At 39.8% G+C, this 17415-nt stretch overlaps 1 protein-coding gene across 1 annotated transcript in view; it reads left to right on the top strand.

The window, feature by feature from the left end:
* Window positions 1–7590, top strand: part of LNPEP (leucyl and cystinyl aminopeptidase) — an 85573-nt gene extending 77983 nt beyond the window's left edge. Inside the window, exons 16-18 of the mRNA XM_032403944.1 lie at window positions 1276–1416; window positions 2101–2182; window positions 3049–7590. Of these exons, the coding sequence (XP_032259835.1) occupies window positions 1276–1416; window positions 2101–2182; window positions 3049–3180 (355 nt within the window). The 3' untranslated portion in view covers window positions 3181–7590. The remainder of the gene's footprint in view (window positions 1–1275; window positions 1417–2100; window positions 2183–3048) is intronic.
* Window positions 7591–17415: the final 9825 nt, after the last annotated feature.

Genomic DNA, 17415 nt, shown 5'->3' with positions numbered 1-17415 from the left:
TGCGCAGGTATCTTGACAGTCAGCAGTGGGAAGGAAGGGAGAGGCACTTGGCTCTCATTGCTTCTCTTGCATAACTTTGCTCAGGTAAGTCCTTCTGTTCCAGAGATGTTCTTAGCACCTGCCCAGACCCACTTTCCAGAGGACGCACTGTAGTCATTTTCTCTAAAGTAGTAGCCAGCCTCTGACCCAAGCAAACAGAGAAAAGTTTTTGTTGTTAAATCAATAATAATTTTGTGTTGAACTAGTAGTACACCGATAAATTCCCCATTATAAAGTACTTAAACAGTACCTGAGGAAACGGAATAAAATGTGAAAGTCCCTCTCATATGACCCTTCACTTCCAATCTTACTCTCTTCTCTCTGTTAACAGTGTCCGTCCCGGTGTGTATTTTATATATTGAACATAGGTTTATACTGTAGCCGGTGTTCTGTAACATTCTTTGTAGTGAATGACCAGTCTTTGAGATTGGCCCTGTTCGTTCATAAAGCATATTTTCATTTGTTTCTATGGCTACACAGTATCGCACAGTACGGCTCTATCAGAATTTATCTAATCCATCACATCTCGTTGGGCATTTGGGTTTTTCCTCCCAGTAAAACTCATTCTGCATTCTTTTGGGGATATGTGTTTTCCTGCTCGAAACAGATATTGTAGCACGATAGATGAAAATTGCGTTTGTTTCCGTACCAGGCTTTAGTATTCATCAGCTGTGTTAACTCTGTCAATTTTACATAACTTCAATTTCTTAAACTGTAACATGGAGATAGGTAATGATTCCCTATTTCAAGCCTTGTTGTGTCAAGAATTTAGAACATAATCTAGTACATATAAAGTATCAATAAATGTTAACTATTAATTTTAAAAGCATATTCTAAAATGTTTCTTGTTTTTTTACATCAAACAGCCCAGTTTTTTAAGAGTAGCAATATACCTATCTACTCATATCAAATAAGGTTTTTAACAACAACAAAAAATCCAGTCTTCAGAGTTATAATAAACTCTACCTGAATTTATTTCCTAAATGTCCTTACTACATCAAGAACTATTTATTATTATGTGACAGTATATTTAAGTCCTTATCTTGTTGGTGAGTTCTCCCTTCATTTAAAAAAATGACAGGTTTTCAATCTGTTGATCAATCTTAGACCAACCCAAAACTTACATGCTTTGAATTGCTTCAGAACCTTAATTAGGAGACCAGCACTGATTTTAAGTTCAGTGATCACTTCATGACAAATACTAATTTTGGAAACTAAATCTGCTTTGCTCTTCAGGTTAATGAAAAATAGCCTCAGTGGAGATATTATCCGAACACAAAAGCTGTCATTCATCATTAGAACAGTTGGCCAACGTTTTCCTGGACACTTGCTGGCATGGGATTTTGTCAAAGAGAACTGGAACAAGCTTGTACAGAAGTAAGTTTCTCAGATAACTACTAATTTTTAGTATTCTCCCATTCTTCATTTGAAACTGTTCCCAATGTTGTGTTGATTCACAGGATTTAAGATCTGCTATGACAGGAAAAATGCTTCAGTGACAGTTTAACTGAAACACCCAGAAATTTTCACCCTTGTAAATGTAATCCCATAACGTGAGTCGTTTGACAGTGGTGCTCCCTTCGGGTACTCATTACGCCCAGCCATGCTTGACACTTAGGTCACTTCGTTTCACCTGGCCACGGACTATTTCAGAATAGCTGTTCAGTTATGTGTGTTGAAAAATACCTCGTCATTGCCAAGGGATTGGAGAGGAACTCACACCCACCCAGACAGCACACGGAGGACTTTTTTGCTTTCAAAATAGTAATGGCATTTCTGGGGGTAAGGTGTGATTTTTGAATCGATTAAATGAATTAATAATTTATCTGGGTATCTGTAACTCCTGCTTCTTTCTGCCCACCTTTCCTTCCCACTGGTAGTGAGAGGGCGTGTGGGGTTATTTCTGATTTACTGAGCTTCATTACCCAGGAGCAGGACTCCCAGTCTGCCTTTGGCCTGTGTAATGTACAGTCAAGTAATTCCTTTGCATTCAGGACATTTGCTTCCCAAAAACTGCCTCATGTTTTTGCTCTTTTTGCTCTTAAATTTTTGTTTCTTCAGGTTTCATCTGGGGTCCTATACCATACAAAGTATTGTTGCTGGGTCGACACACCTGTTTTCAACAAAGGCGCATTTGTCTGAGGTTGGTTGTATAAAATGTTAGCAGGGAGACTGGGTCACCCTTTCCCCGTAGGCTGCTCAGTCTAAGTCAGTGTCTTGTCATGCCAGTTTCTGCCCCTTCTCTCTGTCGGCCTTGGTCAGTGCCAGCGATTCTGCCCTGGGATTACTTCTTAAGGGGGGATACCCAGCAATGAGGACAAATTCTGATGAGGAAGAATTCTGATTCCCTTCTCAACAGTATTCCCTCGTCTGCCTGATACAAATCATTTTTTGAATTAAGACCAGCATATGCCAACTCTCTTTTTAAGTGGTAGTAAAAAGAGTTTCGGAGAATTCCATTCCAAGGGTAGAACTGGGCATTAATTCTAACTTTAGACTACTTCATTTACTGTTATTTGGCTTTTTTTTTTTTTTTCCATTCTAAACTGGAAAAATTCATCCTTGTGGGCATAAGGGGAATTCATTTTTAAAATTACTTCAGATTTCACCATGTGTGATCAGGAACTTGATGTAAATACTTCGAATATTAAAGTACTTGGGGGCACCTGGGCGGCTCAGTGGGTTAAGTGTCTGCCTTCGGCTCAGTTCATGACCCCGGGGTCCTGGGATCGAGTCCTGCGCCGGGCTTCCTGCTCAGCAGGGAGCCTGCTTCTCCCTCTCCCAGCTCCCCTGCTTTGCTCTTACTCTCTCTTGCTATCTCTCTCTCAAATAAATAAATAAAATCTTTAAAAAATAAAAAATAAATTAAAAATAAAGTCCTTCTTGTCTGTACTTCTTCCAAGACCTCAGCATAGCCATGACTCAGTTAAAGCTTATCTGAAAAGGATATTCAGAGTTACCTGTGATATACTGTTCTTCTTTTGAAATACTTCTGCGTGCAACTTACAGGTCCAGGCGTTCTTTGAAAATCAGTCAGAGGCAACCTTTCGGCTTCACTGTGTCCAGGAGGCTTTGGAAGTCATCCAGTTGAATATCCGATGGATGGAGAAGAACCTCAAAACTCTGACATGGTGGCTCTAGCATGCACAGCTGCGCCCCATTTTGTCGCCCATTCAGAGAGCTTGTTAACGTGGGCTCTGCTGCTTTTGCAAAAAGCCAAGGTGAAGCCAGAATTGCTGCCAAGTTGTTGGCGCTCTTAGGAGTTCTAGTTCGCTCAGGGCCCGTCTGTATTTTTCATCTGTCTTTCTCGAATTGTCTTTGGGCAGTATGTAGTTATTTATTACAAAATTATATTCACCTGTATGCCAACATCTACAAAAACAGTGAGTAATTTTTCTACTTTGAAGATACGCAAATGGGGGACAAACCTCCGTTTTGACATTCTGTTCGGTTTCTCAGTATCCGGAAAGTACTGACACAGTGCAACAAGGATCTACCGTGGGAGCCGTCATCTTTGCAGGCGCTGCTTTGTCAGCCATTTGTTGCTTCTTAGTGATAGACGATAGATGTTACTTGAATGTGGTACAGAACTTAGCTTCAAAAGCTATGGCAATGAAGTCGACGCATCCTACAGCTGTTAGAAAACCGATCTCAGGTGTGCAGATCTACTTGGTTTGAGGTTTTGATTAATCCTTTATTTTCTGAAACAAAGTTTAAATAAGATCTATAACTTATATTTTTTTTCTGCGGGACAGCCAGGTGCTACAGAATTTTTAAATTTTTGTTGTACTGAAAAGCTAAGTAACAAGGACAAAAGATTAAATTTTCCAAATAGGTAATACTTATTTTTTCATCTTTTAGGAAAATGTTTCAAACTGAGTTAGCTTTAATTATAATTATTTTATTTATGAATTCCAGTATTCTCCAAATCTGTACACCTTTATCACTCCCTGCCATAGGTATATCTTACGTTATAGAGGAATATGTCTACATTTATGGCAAGCATTTTGTTAATACTGTTGTCTTTTATCATGACTATCACTGTTACTAGAATTTGACATTACCTGATCATAGACACTTTCTCTGTGAGTCATACTCATGTGTAGATTTTCATGTTATATGGTAGCATATATTAAAAGCATATTTTAAAATAGGGTCTTTGAGAAATTGAACATTTTTATTTGAAGTTCACCATAGTACCTTAAAGGAGTAAAGAGAATGTGGGATAGGAGTAACTTGATTCAGATTTAATATGGTGGGCTTTGAATTTTTTCTACTATCAAAATAGTACTTTTCTTTAGTTGAAAAATCAGTGGGTTTTGTTTGTTTTGTTTTATTTTGTTTTTTTCATGGCCAAAGTAACTGATTAAAAGGAATGGCCAAGAAAAGAAAGAAAGAAAAGGGAAGATTTCCAAAACTGTGTGGCATTTTCACTCCTTGTAAAGGAGAAATACTGTACTTGAATTTTTTGAGCTACGCAGACTTAGTATCTAGATTGTTGAGTTTCTTTGATTCTTAGGGGAAAAGCTTTCTTCCTAATAATTTTTGAGTACTTTATATTTTCTTTGAAAACATCTTCTGTGTACATAAAAAGGGTAGATACCCATTTGTGAGCACTTAAAACACTCCAGAGAATCAATGGGAAAGGTCACCTTTTTTAAGTTAGCAAGTATACAGTGAAAATATGTGGGATTGTGTATAAAATTATATTTTACTTTATGAAAATATTTTTATATAACAAAATTTAAAATGCTGGCAAGCTAAAAGGTAGCTTTCTTTAATCCTAGTGTGTTTTCTCCCAATTTAGTCTTTTCTAAACATTTACCTCTGGTTCAGAGTACAAACTATTATATCCTGAGAATCGCAGAATCCTCTAAAGATGTCTTATTGAAACTGGGGTGATTGTAGGTCTTTATTCCTCTTGTGCTTTAGCAGATGAATGATACTTTAGTTGATATTGGAAGTTAGTGTGTTTTTATATTTTTAGAGTGGGGAAAAATACTAAACTTTTGAGGGGTTTTTTGGTTGCTGGTTTTTTACCATGTTATATTACTGAATTCCACTTTGATACAGAGTTTAAATTTTGCTACTTCTCAACATCAGTTAAGATTTTTCAGTTGTACCTGCCCATCTTTACATTGCTCCTGTAATGTATGTTAACTCTGCATATGGCAGATCTTGTCTTCAATTATATCATTTTTTCTGAGTGTGTGTGTGTGTGTGGGGGGGGGCAGAGGGTAATGTTTAAGTAAATCCTTATCAAAACATGGGCTAAAAAAAAAAGAGGTAACTTGTAATTCATTGCTTTCTTTGTACTCACAACCTGTTCATTCCCATGATACCGGATCCCTGCTGGTTATAGTTCTATTTGTAGGCCTCACCTCAAGTATTTGTAGTTTTAGTAGCCCTCACCTCACATTGTCCCACAGAGTTCCATAATTTTCAAGTCAAGCTAACCCATCTCTATGGTACTTCCAAAAACGAACTCTTGAGTCAGGAAGATAAGTCTACGTAATAGATAGGACATGTGACATGACAGGCATAACTGTAGCTTTTGAAGTTTTACCCACCCCCCCCCCCCAACTTTGTCTTAGCCACGGTGTCTCTGAGAACTCCCATGTACATTCCTGCAGTCACAGCGCTTGGTCATGTGCACGCACAGATCCATGGCACCGTCAAGTATTAACGTTCATGGCAGAGACACAAGCTGCTTGAACGTAATAGAAGAGGCACATTATGCTGGATGATTAAGAAAGGTAAAATTGGAAATTTGGAATTGTAGAAAGAAAGACTTGTGCTTTGGAGATCTGGAAGTAGAAATCTAAGGCGTCCAGTTTGTTAACAGCAAGAGATTGGATGCATTAAACTGCAGGTAGTGTCCGGTCCCACCTCACACACGGGCCTTCCTCCAGGGCAGTGTTTGCTATAAATCCCTGTAATGGAAACTGTGTTGCCATTGTGTGAGTGCTCCTGAACTTTCTTACCATTTTACCATCCCAGGTTCTGCTTAATTCTAATACTCTTTGCCATTCAGGTTTTCATTTTATTGTATGTTAGTGTCTGTAGGAACAAAAGAGCTGTCAGAAGAGTTCTGGGTATGTAGAGGCTCGGGGGCTGCGTCAGTCTCCCTGGGACCAGAACAGAGTCCTTTCTGAATATTGGAAAGTAAGGAATGAAAGTTCCGTGCTGAGTTTGTCGGATTACTGGTAGCCCAGTACTGAGTTGTATTTTAAGAGCCTACGCAAACTAAAGCACCTGGAACCATAATGTGTGGTTGGATTGCCGAGTATTCAGGTAACCCCCATTCATTTCATGGGACTGCAGAGAAGGTGTATGAGCTCAGGACACGTATCATCGCGAGGTCAGCATCTCCTGGGCGGAGTTTGCAAAATGAGATCTGAATTTCGTAGGTATGATAGAGCTCTTTTTCTCCCCTTTGCCTTTGTCATTTGGTTTTTATTGGAATGAATTCTCTTTCTAAAGAGCTTCTTCTCTTCCCCCTCTGACAGTCCCATTTGTACTTTAAAAAAAAAAAAACAGCTAATGTGTGTATTTTTGCTATTTTTTTGCATTCTTTTATTTTGTGCTTCGTTCTCTGCACCGGCAGGAAGTCCTGAATGAAAAGTGGCAGTCCACATGTAGGATCAATCTCCTGTCCCCCCTTCCCCTTCTTGCCTGCACGTGCAATACCTCGTAGAATAGTTGATTGAGGTCTTTGAGTGGCTCTTGGCGGGGGAGGGGGTATATACTTTTTAAATGTACATGTGTGGTTTTGAACTATTTTTATTTTCTTTCATTTTGTATACTTGCTTCTGATAAAGAGTGAGAGGCCGTCCTGTGGAAATCTCTTCTGCCCTTCCCGTATTGCCTGTGTAGGCAACAGCTGCAGAGTAGTTATTTGATGTTTCTTTTTTGGAAGTTGATGGTGATACTGGGGGGAGAGCAGAGTATGTTCTTTTTAAAATGTGTACAAAATGGTTTTGCTGCTACTTTGTGGGTGTTATTTCACTTTGCACTTCATTCATCTCTCTCACGGGTGCGTAGATATCTAATGAACTGTGGCGGTCTGGAAGTACGACAGATGTCCTGTGCACCCCTCCCCTTGTTGCTAATAACTAATAGAGTGGTTGTAGTTGCTCTTGTTGGGATCTCGTCTTGTGGGGTGGGGGCAGATGTATGTATATCTGTGTTATGCTCCTTTTTTAACGTTTCATTTTATATGTGTTCCTTTGCATGTGTGCATACACACTTAGTGAAAATTGAGGTTCAGAGTATGACATTTCCTGTTTGCCCTATTCCTTATTGCCTCCTTGGGTGGTAGCTAATGTTTTGTGTTGTGGGGTGGGAGAAAGTAGGGTATGTACTTAATGTATATAAATAGACTTCCTACTACTTTGTATTACTTATTCATTTCGTACTATGTCCTCCTCAGAGGACGTCCGAGTACCTAATGAGACGTGGAGGTCCGGATGTATGACAATCTCCTCTTGTCCCCTTCCCTTATTGCCTGAGTGGGCAATAGCTAGTAGAGTAGTTGTTGGAGTGGGTTGGCGGTGGGGGGGGGGGGGGTTGGGGGAAGGGATGTGTACATGCTGTATATACCTGTTTTTACTACCAAGTTGTATTATTTTCATTGGGTACCCTGACTGGAAGTTACCCAATGAACCGCGGAGGTCCGGATGTATAACAATTTCCTCTTGTCCCCGTCCCTTATTGCCTGAGTGGGCAATGACTAGTAGAGTAGTTAATTAGTTTCAGGGGTTCTTTTGTAGGTTTGGGGTTAACTATTTTTAAATATATATATATACATATATCCATGTTTTTACTTCCTTATTATAGTATTTCACTGGGTACCCAGTCCTTCACTCGGACACGTAGGTTCCTAATGAACCGTGGAGTTCTAGATGTATAGCAATCTCCTCTTCTCCCTTTCCCTTTTTATCTATGTAGGCAATAATTTTCAGTGGTTTGGGTTTTTTGAAGTCTTGGGGGGTGGGAAGGGACTAAGGGCAGGATATATACTATTGAAAACTGTATGTACAGTGTTTGTTACTCTATTGTGTTACTCCGTTTTGTACCCCGTCCCTTCCTTGGACGTGGAGGTACCAAATGAGACGTGGAGGTCCGGATGTATGAAAATCTCCTCTTGTCCCCTTTCCTTATTGCCTCTGTGGGCAATAGTTTTAGAGTAGTTCTAGATTAATGTTTTTACTCTACCCCTCCCTCCCGTGGGAGGGTGGGGGATATGTACTTTTTAAAATGTATATAAATATTTTTGTTCCTTTTTTCTGTTACTACATTTTGTACCTAGATCTTTCCATGGATATTTAGGTACATGATGAAAATTAAGGTTCATTCTATGAAAAAAATCTCCTCTTCTCCCCTTCCCTTATTGCCTGTCCGGGCAATGGCTAGCGGCGCAGTTGTTTAGAGGGGTTTTTTGGCAGGGTGGAGGGGGGATTTCTGGGTTTACATTTTTAAAAATGTATATAAATGTCTGCTGTGTTATTGTTGTTGTTCTGCTCTTTTCCTTTGAACCGATTTTTTTTGTTTGGATTTGTAGATATGCAATGTAGTGCAGAGGCCCAGCCCCAGAGGCGTGATAAACCGTTTCTCTCTTCCCCTATAGCCTGTGCACGATTGTATGAGAGTACTGTAGGACTCGGTGTTTGTTGTGTTTGAAGTTGTTAATGGGGAATGGGCTTATTAGGTAAGATAGGTGAGTTTTTAAATGTATATAAATGTTTCTGCCTCTTTTTGGCGTTCACTTCATTTTGAATCTAGTCCTTTGCATGACTGTTAAGGTACTTACTGAAAGTTGAGATTGATTCTATGAAAAATCTCCCCTATTCCCTTCCCTCATTGCCTGGCGGGCAGTGGTAGAAGAATAGATGTTTAGTTTCTTTTTTTGGAGGGGTGGGGGGTGGGAGTATTCTGAGTGAGTGAGGGGCAGAGTGTGTGTGTGTGCGTGTGTGTGTGCATGTGTGTGTGCGTGTAAAATTTTTTTAAATGTATATAAATGTTTGCTATGTTTTGTGTGTTATTTCACTTAGTACTCAGTCCTTTGCAGGGACTTGTGGGTACATAATGAGACATGGAGGTCCATACGTATGATAAATCTCCTCTGCGTCCCTTCCCTCACTGCCTGCATGGGCAATAGTTTTATAATTTGGGGTAGTTTTTTTAAGGGGGAGAGTTGATTTGGGTGGGTCATGGGGAGGGGAACAGGACAGGGTATGAACTTTTAAAACCTGTATATCAGTGTTTTCCTATTACTGATTTTGTACCTAGTCTTGGCATGATGTATAGGTACCGGATGAAAGTGGAGGACCAGTGTATGACAGATCTCCCCTTCTCCCCTTCCCTTATTGCCTGTGTTAGCAATAGTGAGCAGAAGAGTTGTGTGTTGTTTATTTACTTGGTTTTTTTGGAGGGGTTTATGTTTGTGGCAGGGGAATATTCTTAATACATATGAATATGGGTGGGGCTTTTTTTGTTTCATTTTGTATTTAGTTCTTTGCATGGCTATCTATATTGGGGCCTAATGAAAATTGAGTTTCATAAATTGACAGATCGCTTCTTCCTTTCCCACATATTTCCTCATTTAGCAGTGCCTAGTATAGTTGTTGTTTTGTGGTTATTTTGTTTTATTCCTAGGATATATGCCTTTAAAAATGTAAATCTATATAAGAATGTAACTAATCTGCTTCTCTTTTTTCATTATTTTTCATTAATACGTAGTCCCTTTCAGGGCTGTGCATGGATCTAACAAAAATCAAGTCCCACCAAATCCCTGCCGTCTGACTTGAAAGGCACTGGGGTGGTGTAACTCATGGCAACAGGTATATAGCAAATAAGTTGGGAGAAGACACTTGGATCTGGTTGACTTATGAAAGCTAATCAGATTCAGCGTTTCTTATGCTGATTCAAACGGAAGGAAATGGTGAAAAGGGGCCTGTGCTTTGGAGATTCCAGACAGGCAAGAGGACAGGACTAAGGAAAAAGTAGGTTTAAAGGTCATTGCTGATTAATCTTTCAGTAACTGGTAAGCCAGTGAAAGTGCTGCCTAGCACTTACGTGAAGACGAGAGTAGCTTCTTTTGGGGGCCTGGAATTCTGACTTACCTCCAGAAGTCCCCTGCAGTTCCATCGATAGCGTATTCTTATGTAACTGATAGAACTTATTTTGGTTTTCGGAATGAATGTTTTGAGTTATTGCCATAGGTTCTAGTGAATAAGAACATGGGCCCCAAAATCATTCCATAAAGAATCGGGAGGCAGGCCCTCTTTCAGCGCCCGTCTGTGGTCGGGCAAGTTGGCCCTTTTCTACCCAGAGCTCTTCTGAGTGGCTGCTTCACTCTCCTCAGTTCTCCATTAGCTGGATCATTCCTGTTCTTTTTTGTTTTTTTTTCGTCTTCGGTGCCTGCAATATTAGATGTTATCCTCACGTACACTTAAATTTTTAAGCGAGCCAGTGTTGCCTCATCAGCTGTATATTTTTGCATGCATTTCATACATCCAGACTTGCATGTTCACGTTCAGCATTCTTGAATCGACTGACTCTTCATCCACCACGTGGTAAATGTCAGGACCCACGTTTGTCTGTACCAAAGAAAACGCGTGTGTAAAACCCCTCACCCCCTCCCTGCCTCTCTTCCTTCCGTGATTTTTTCCTTCAAGCTTCTGAGCAATCTTTGTTTGTTCTGCAGTTTATAATGCTGAAGATTTGCCATATTATTTTATTATATGTGTATTTTTAGAAACATTGATAGGACTCCTAGAACACTGGCAAAGAGATGTCATTTACCATATCAAACTCTCAGGTTCTAGTGTTCAAAAATTAGCCTATCCTTTGCTGTTATTTATACCTGCTGCTGTAGAAAAAGTTTGTTCATGACACATGTAACTTTGATCATAAATAAGGAGAAAGGGGCACCTTTTTGGAATTAGTCATGGTAGTCATTAGTGATATTTCTAAACAGTTCTTAATTTGAAATACTTCAAAGAAGTAAAGGTCATGGCTTCGCTGAATGAAATGCTCCAGAAGTTGAAATGTATAAACCATCAGTACAATAATACACTTGTGTGTGTATGTGTGTGTGTGTGTGTGTGTGTATACAGATATATATATAAAATGAGAATTACCGCATAATTGGAGCATTTGCATTATCAGCAAACTCACACTGAGACAAACCTTAGTCTTATAGCTGTCTTGATTAAAGCCAAGTGTTCCACGTTGCTATGAAGAGTAATCTCTTTCAAACACTTTGAAAAGTAATTACTTAGAAGCTTGTAAAAATATTACATTTTTGTATTTAAACACCTATGCGGATCTCCAATTCTTTGAATCTGAGCTTGTGGGTGGAATTCTAAATTTGTATCATAATCTGTCTTTTGTGGAAAATTTTGAAAACGGTATGTATAATATATATATGCAAATTGTGTTGTGTCACTTGTAAAGGGAAAAGGCTTATTTTTCTTTATATTTCTGATAACTTGTTTTGCATATGACCAGCACTGACTGAAAGGCATGTGTAATTGCAAACACTGTTGCTTTTTTTTTGTGAAATGAAAATAAAAGTATTTAAATATAAATGTTGTGTGGCCTATTTGGATGAAAGAAAAATTACGTATGTAAAATGGTGCATCTTCTCCGATTACACGCTCTACCAGGTTAATGACGGTACTCATTGTCTTGCATGATTTGTTTTCTGCCCCACTAGTACCCCAGTATCTCTACTGCCTGTAACTCAAGGTTTCTCAAATTCACACTATTGCTAGGAGCATCCTCAGCCTCTAATGCAAATAGCGAATACAAACTAATGGCAATTCCACTGTGACAACGAAAAATGCCTCTGGACATTGCCAAATTTCTCCTGTGATGGGGTGGGGATTAAAACTTTCAGTGGGTGCTTGGAGCAGGGGGCTCAGTAACAGTTACAGGAACTCTATCTAGGGCAATGATTTACTTTTTAGACTGAATTGCTTCTTATAAATGCTCAGTACCAGTTGATACTGTAAAAGTTAAGTACCTAAATCCGTATGAGACGTGTAGCTACTTAGGCCAGTGAAACCAAAGAACACTATCTGAATTTGAAGGTGAAAGGACACTGAATGTTATCAAGGGACCACCCCCCAGCTTTGATTCACATACAATTGGAGTGTGGGTGCACAGCTTTTTCCAAGGGACACTGCCACAGTTACATTCCTGGTCAGGTCGACAAAAGGAGTTTCTCTGTTCTGGCCCTGTTAGTGGTCTTGAGGGACAATTGAGAATTTCTTAGGCTTCCAGATAGGGGAACTAGAACCAGTATTCTCAGAGTAATTGTTAAGGCTTAAAGTTGGGCATTTTAGGGCAAATACATTGTCTCGTCATACCCTTACCCAAAACGCTATTTCCAGGGACACAGAGCAACCTTGAAGCCATACCTTTTAAAAATCTCTTATGATATAGGAGAATCAACAAAGTGAAGGCAACCTACTGAATGAGGAAGATAATTTGCAAATGATCTGTTAAGAGGTTAATATCCAAAATATATAAATGACTTCTACCTCTCAACACTGGAAGACCAAATAATCTGATTATAATGGGCAGAAGACCTGAATAGACATTTTTCAAAAGAAGACGTATGGATGGCCAACAGACACATGAAAAGATGATCAACATCACTGATTATCAGAGAAATGCAAATCAAAACCACAATGATAAATCACCTTACATCTGTCAGGATGGCTAATATCAAAAAGACAGGAAATATCAAGTGTTGACAAGGATGTGGAGAAAAAGGAACCCTCATGCACTGTTGGTGGGAATGTAAATTGATGCAGCCACTTTGGAAGATAGTATGGAGGATCCTCACAAAATTAGAATTACCATATGATCCAGTAATTCCACTACTGGTCATTTATCCAAAGGAAAAAAAAAACAAAACACTAAGTTGAAAAGTTATATGCACCCCTATGTTTGTTGCAGCATTATTTACAATAGCCAAGACATGGAAGGAACCTAAGTGTCCCATCGATAGATGAATGGATTTTATATATATATATATATATATATATATGTATATACATATATAGTAAATATATATATATATATATAATGGAACATTATTCAGGCATAAAGAAGAATGAGATCTTGCCATTTGCAACAACATGATGAATCTAGAGGTTATTATGCTAAGTGAAATGAGACTGCGAAATACGATATGATTTTGCTCATATGTGGAATCTAAAAAACAAAACAAAGCAGAAACAAACCCTTAAATACAGAGAACAAACTGGTGGTTGCCAGAGTTGAGATGGGTAGGGGGATGGGAGGTACAGGCTTCCAGTTATGGAAGGAATAAGTCACTGGGCTGAAAGGCACAGCATGGGGAACATGGTAAATGGTATTGTAACAATGTCGTATGGTGACAGATGGTAGCTACACTTGTGGGGAGCTTAGCAAAGAGCTGTTCAATCATGTTGTACATCTGAAATTAATGTAACATTGCATTGTCAACTATACTTCAATAAATAATAATAATATACTAGGGAAATGTTCTTAGGAGTTGCCAAGATTTTGATCAAAAGCTACTGGTTACAGTTTTTATACTTTTTTATTCATGGATATCTGCAATAAACAATTGAACTAAAATCCTTTATAAATGTAGAGAACACTTTGATTTCAATGGACTTTTTGATGAGAGTAATAGAACTTTATTTTTTAAAGTCATTTTTAGGATTCATGACACAGAAGAGTTTGATGTGGTTGTATTTTCTTTTTGCTTTACTTCAATCCTTACCGTAAAGCCCTACGTGCCCCCACCACCGCACCATGTACACACACACGCACACACACACAAGCATCCAGTGCTTCCTAAAACTTGTGTGCGAGGTGAACAGTTGACTTACATGCTCTACAGGCATGTTATTACCAGAGAGCAAAAACATACTTTTAAATCATCATTACAGCCCACCTTCACTAATTAGCGATATGTTTCCAGTGCTTTCTGCTTGGTCATTTTTATTATTTTTCTTAGGGATGGTCATCCAGTCAATTATGTGATTGTGATTTCTGTTGTTGGCTGAGCTGAATTATAATCAGGAGTTTTGCTTATATGTATAACTTTTTTTCCTAATACCCCTCTCATTTTTTGAAGGAAGAACATAATGTAATTAACAAAATAAAATAATCCAAATCTCGGGTTAAAGTAGATGATGTTGCCAAAGTTAATGTCGAGCAGGCTGCACCGGGAGGCAATAGACTGAAAGGAAGTCAGGGGCAGACAGGAAGCCAGGTTAGCTCAGGAAAGGCTAGTTAGCCGAGCCAGGGTGTTGCTTATTCACAGGCTGTTTGTCTAGAAGCAGGTGTGGCAAGCCGCGAGCCGTCTGTTGGGTGGCTGTTGATGTGGCCCTTCTCTGTGAGTGCAGCCCACCTGTCGGGGGCTTCGTGCAGGGTGGTGCACTGGCTGCCCGGGGCGGGTGGTGGCTGCTTCTCTCTTCATTTACGTCGCCTCCCAGCCCTTTGTGATTTTTAATTTAAGCAGAATTCTTGGAATATCAGTATTAGGACACAGTAGCAAAAGGTAATGATTCTTAGAAATTTAAAACATTTGAAAGGCCGTGGAACATAGACAGGCATCGATCGGGACTGGAATCGATTCCTGGTTCGGTCATTTGCCACTTGTTACTTAATTCCTATTAGCCTCAGTTTCCTCCAGTAATAAAACAGGGATCCTACCTACCCTTGGGAGGTTGTTCACCTCGCATTAAATAAAATCTCTATAAATTACCTAGCACCATGCCTGTAAATAGGTAGTAAATGTCGCTGCTATTGTTACAACTTCTTGCTGCTTTCTGGGGTACACAGAGGTTAATACCCTCAGGTCCAGATGGAAATAAGGTTTTTTTTAATTGAATAGGTTATATAACTTACCAGTTAGGAAATTAGAGAAATAATTTCGGTCTAATCCTCTTTGTAAATTTAAGCCTTAGATATGCAGATTTAATTTGAGAGTTATTGTAGTATATTAGAAAAAGCATGGAGTTATATAGGTTTCACAACGAAATAATATCCTGTCACTGAATTTGGTTAATTATAAATAAGTATGAAATAAAATCCTGATAATCTGCAATGGTGGTAATAATATCTACTTTGCAGTAATAATATCTACTTTGCAGTAATAACATCAGGCAGGCACCAGGTATATGGGAAATAAATCTCGTATTTCATGGGTGCTCAGTAAATACTCCTTTTTTTTCCCTTTCAATTATTTATTTGCCTTAAATATGCAAAAGAATCAAGCATACACAAGTCTCAGTGCTATAGAAAACCCAGTGTACGAATTAGCACGTGGCAGAGAAATTGGCCAAATGTGTTAAGATCTCTCTTCGTGCTAGAGAAAACCTTCCGTATGACATAGTCTAATTCCCTCATTTTACTGATCAAGTAAGGGTTCCAAAGACTATGCCCTAGCTAAGACCCCCAGGATATAACATTGTATGTTAAACTTGTATATGTGTTTGTATTAGAAAAAGTTTGTGTCGCCTTTGAGACAAATTATGTGCAGTTATCTGCAGGATACTGTTTCCTTGGAAACAAGAGTAGTAGAATCTACTATTGAAAGAGGTGTTTGAGTATTTTAAGGTAGAGTGTGGAGCTAAAAACTATCCTAATATTTTAACTTTTTTTTTTTTTAAAGATTTTATTTATTTATTTGAGAGAGAGAATGAGAGAGAGAGAGAGAGCATGAGAGGGGGAGGGTCAGAGGGAGAAGCAGACCCCCTGCCGAGCAGGGAGCCCGATGCGGGACTCGATCCTGGGACTCCAGGATCATGACCTGAGCCGAAGGCAGTCGCCCAACCAACTGAGCCACCCAGGCGCCCCGCTAATATTTTAACTTTTAAACTCAACAATGTGGGTACGCCTGGATAGCTCAGTTGGTTAAGCATCTGACTTCTGCTCGGGTCGTGGTCCCAGGATCCTGGGATCGAGTCCTGCGTCGGGCTCCCTGCTCAGCGGGAAGCCTGCTTCTCCCTCTCCTGCTCCCCCTGCTTGTGCTCTCTCTCTCTGTCAAATAAATAAAATCTTTTAAAAACAATAAACTCAACAATGTGAACAATCTAAATACTACAATCTCAAAAGCGTCGGTATACAGATGTTAACATCCATATACCTCAGCCATATACCCTTTTTTGTATGTTTGAACTGAGTGGGTTGCAATGAAGTAACCTCTCTCGGGTGGAAGATGCTAATGGCAGGGAGGTTCAGACAGACTTCTCTCACCCCCGAGGGAGACACCAGGGAGGGGAAAGGGGTGGTTAACAATGGTAAGGGCCAGTGCCGTCATTATCGATGAACTGGTTGGAAGGAACATAGATAGTAGCTTCACCAACTGCAGGTAGAAGATGAGGAAGTTCACAGAAAGTTTACAGTCATGGGAAAAGACACAATATTAACGCATAATTTTAGGATCGTCGTTTTCACATATTTAATCTTTATTGAGAGTTGGGGGGCATAATGGATGTCAGTTGACTTTCCTCTGCCTTGTATCCATGCCCATTGTGTCTTTTCTAAAAGTCTGGAGCAAACCTGAACTTAGAGCCTACTGCCTCTTTACGATTCCTTCCCACAAACCCACTGCAGCCAAAGCATTACTGAGCGAAGCAAATTTTCCCCAGGATTACACGGGGGAGAATCTCTCTCATGCCACAACAAACAGCTTCATCCTCACTTAATATTTCTCTTCTCCAGAGCCTCTCCTTCACCTTTTTGTTTTGTGGGATCTTTTCACTTACTGTACTCCTCCAAAGCATGCATGCACACGGACACACACACACGCACACGGACACACGCCTCGCTGACTGCTCATTCTCCTAGACATTTTGAACTTGAAATGTCTCTCCTCTGTGGCATTGCACCTCAGCAGCTACTCCCAGATGTACACAGCCAAGTGCATCAGGAGCTCGGGCCTGCAGTGAGCAGCCAGCCCCCTGATTTAGAGGACCCCTCTGTGGCCTTTTGCTAGTTATTTTGCTATACTCCTTGGACTCTTACTCCAAGCAGCTTATCAACTATATATTTCAAACAAGCACATTGTTCTCATAAAAGGAAACTTTATCCACCTCTTTTGATTGGCAACCAATTTCTTCGTGTTTTTTCTAGGCTCATAGGAAAGTTAGCTTATAATATCTGAGCATGTCCTGACTCTGGGTGAGAGAAAGCAGCCCTACGTTGAGCTGCTAGAAGACGGAAACCAGGCCATAGTTTGCAAATGTTGTTCAGGGCTCATTCATTCAGTCAGCGTTTGTAGTCCTCTACCCCGCACCAGGCCTGGGCCCAGGTGGGCACGTGATGCCCGACTGTAACGTGAGCCGCTGCCTCCGCCTGGGA

This window comes from Phoca vitulina, unplaced genomic scaffold (genome assembly GCF_004348235.1).
Source record: "Phoca vitulina isolate PV1807 unplaced genomic scaffold, GSC_HSeal_1.0 scaffold6, whole genome shotgun sequence".
NCBI classification, from domain to species: Eukaryota; Metazoa; Chordata; class Mammalia; order Carnivora; family Phocidae; genus Phoca; species Phoca vitulina.
The sequence above is the reverse complement of the archived record's forward strand: the minus strand, read 5'-3'. Positions and strand labels throughout refer to the sequence as shown.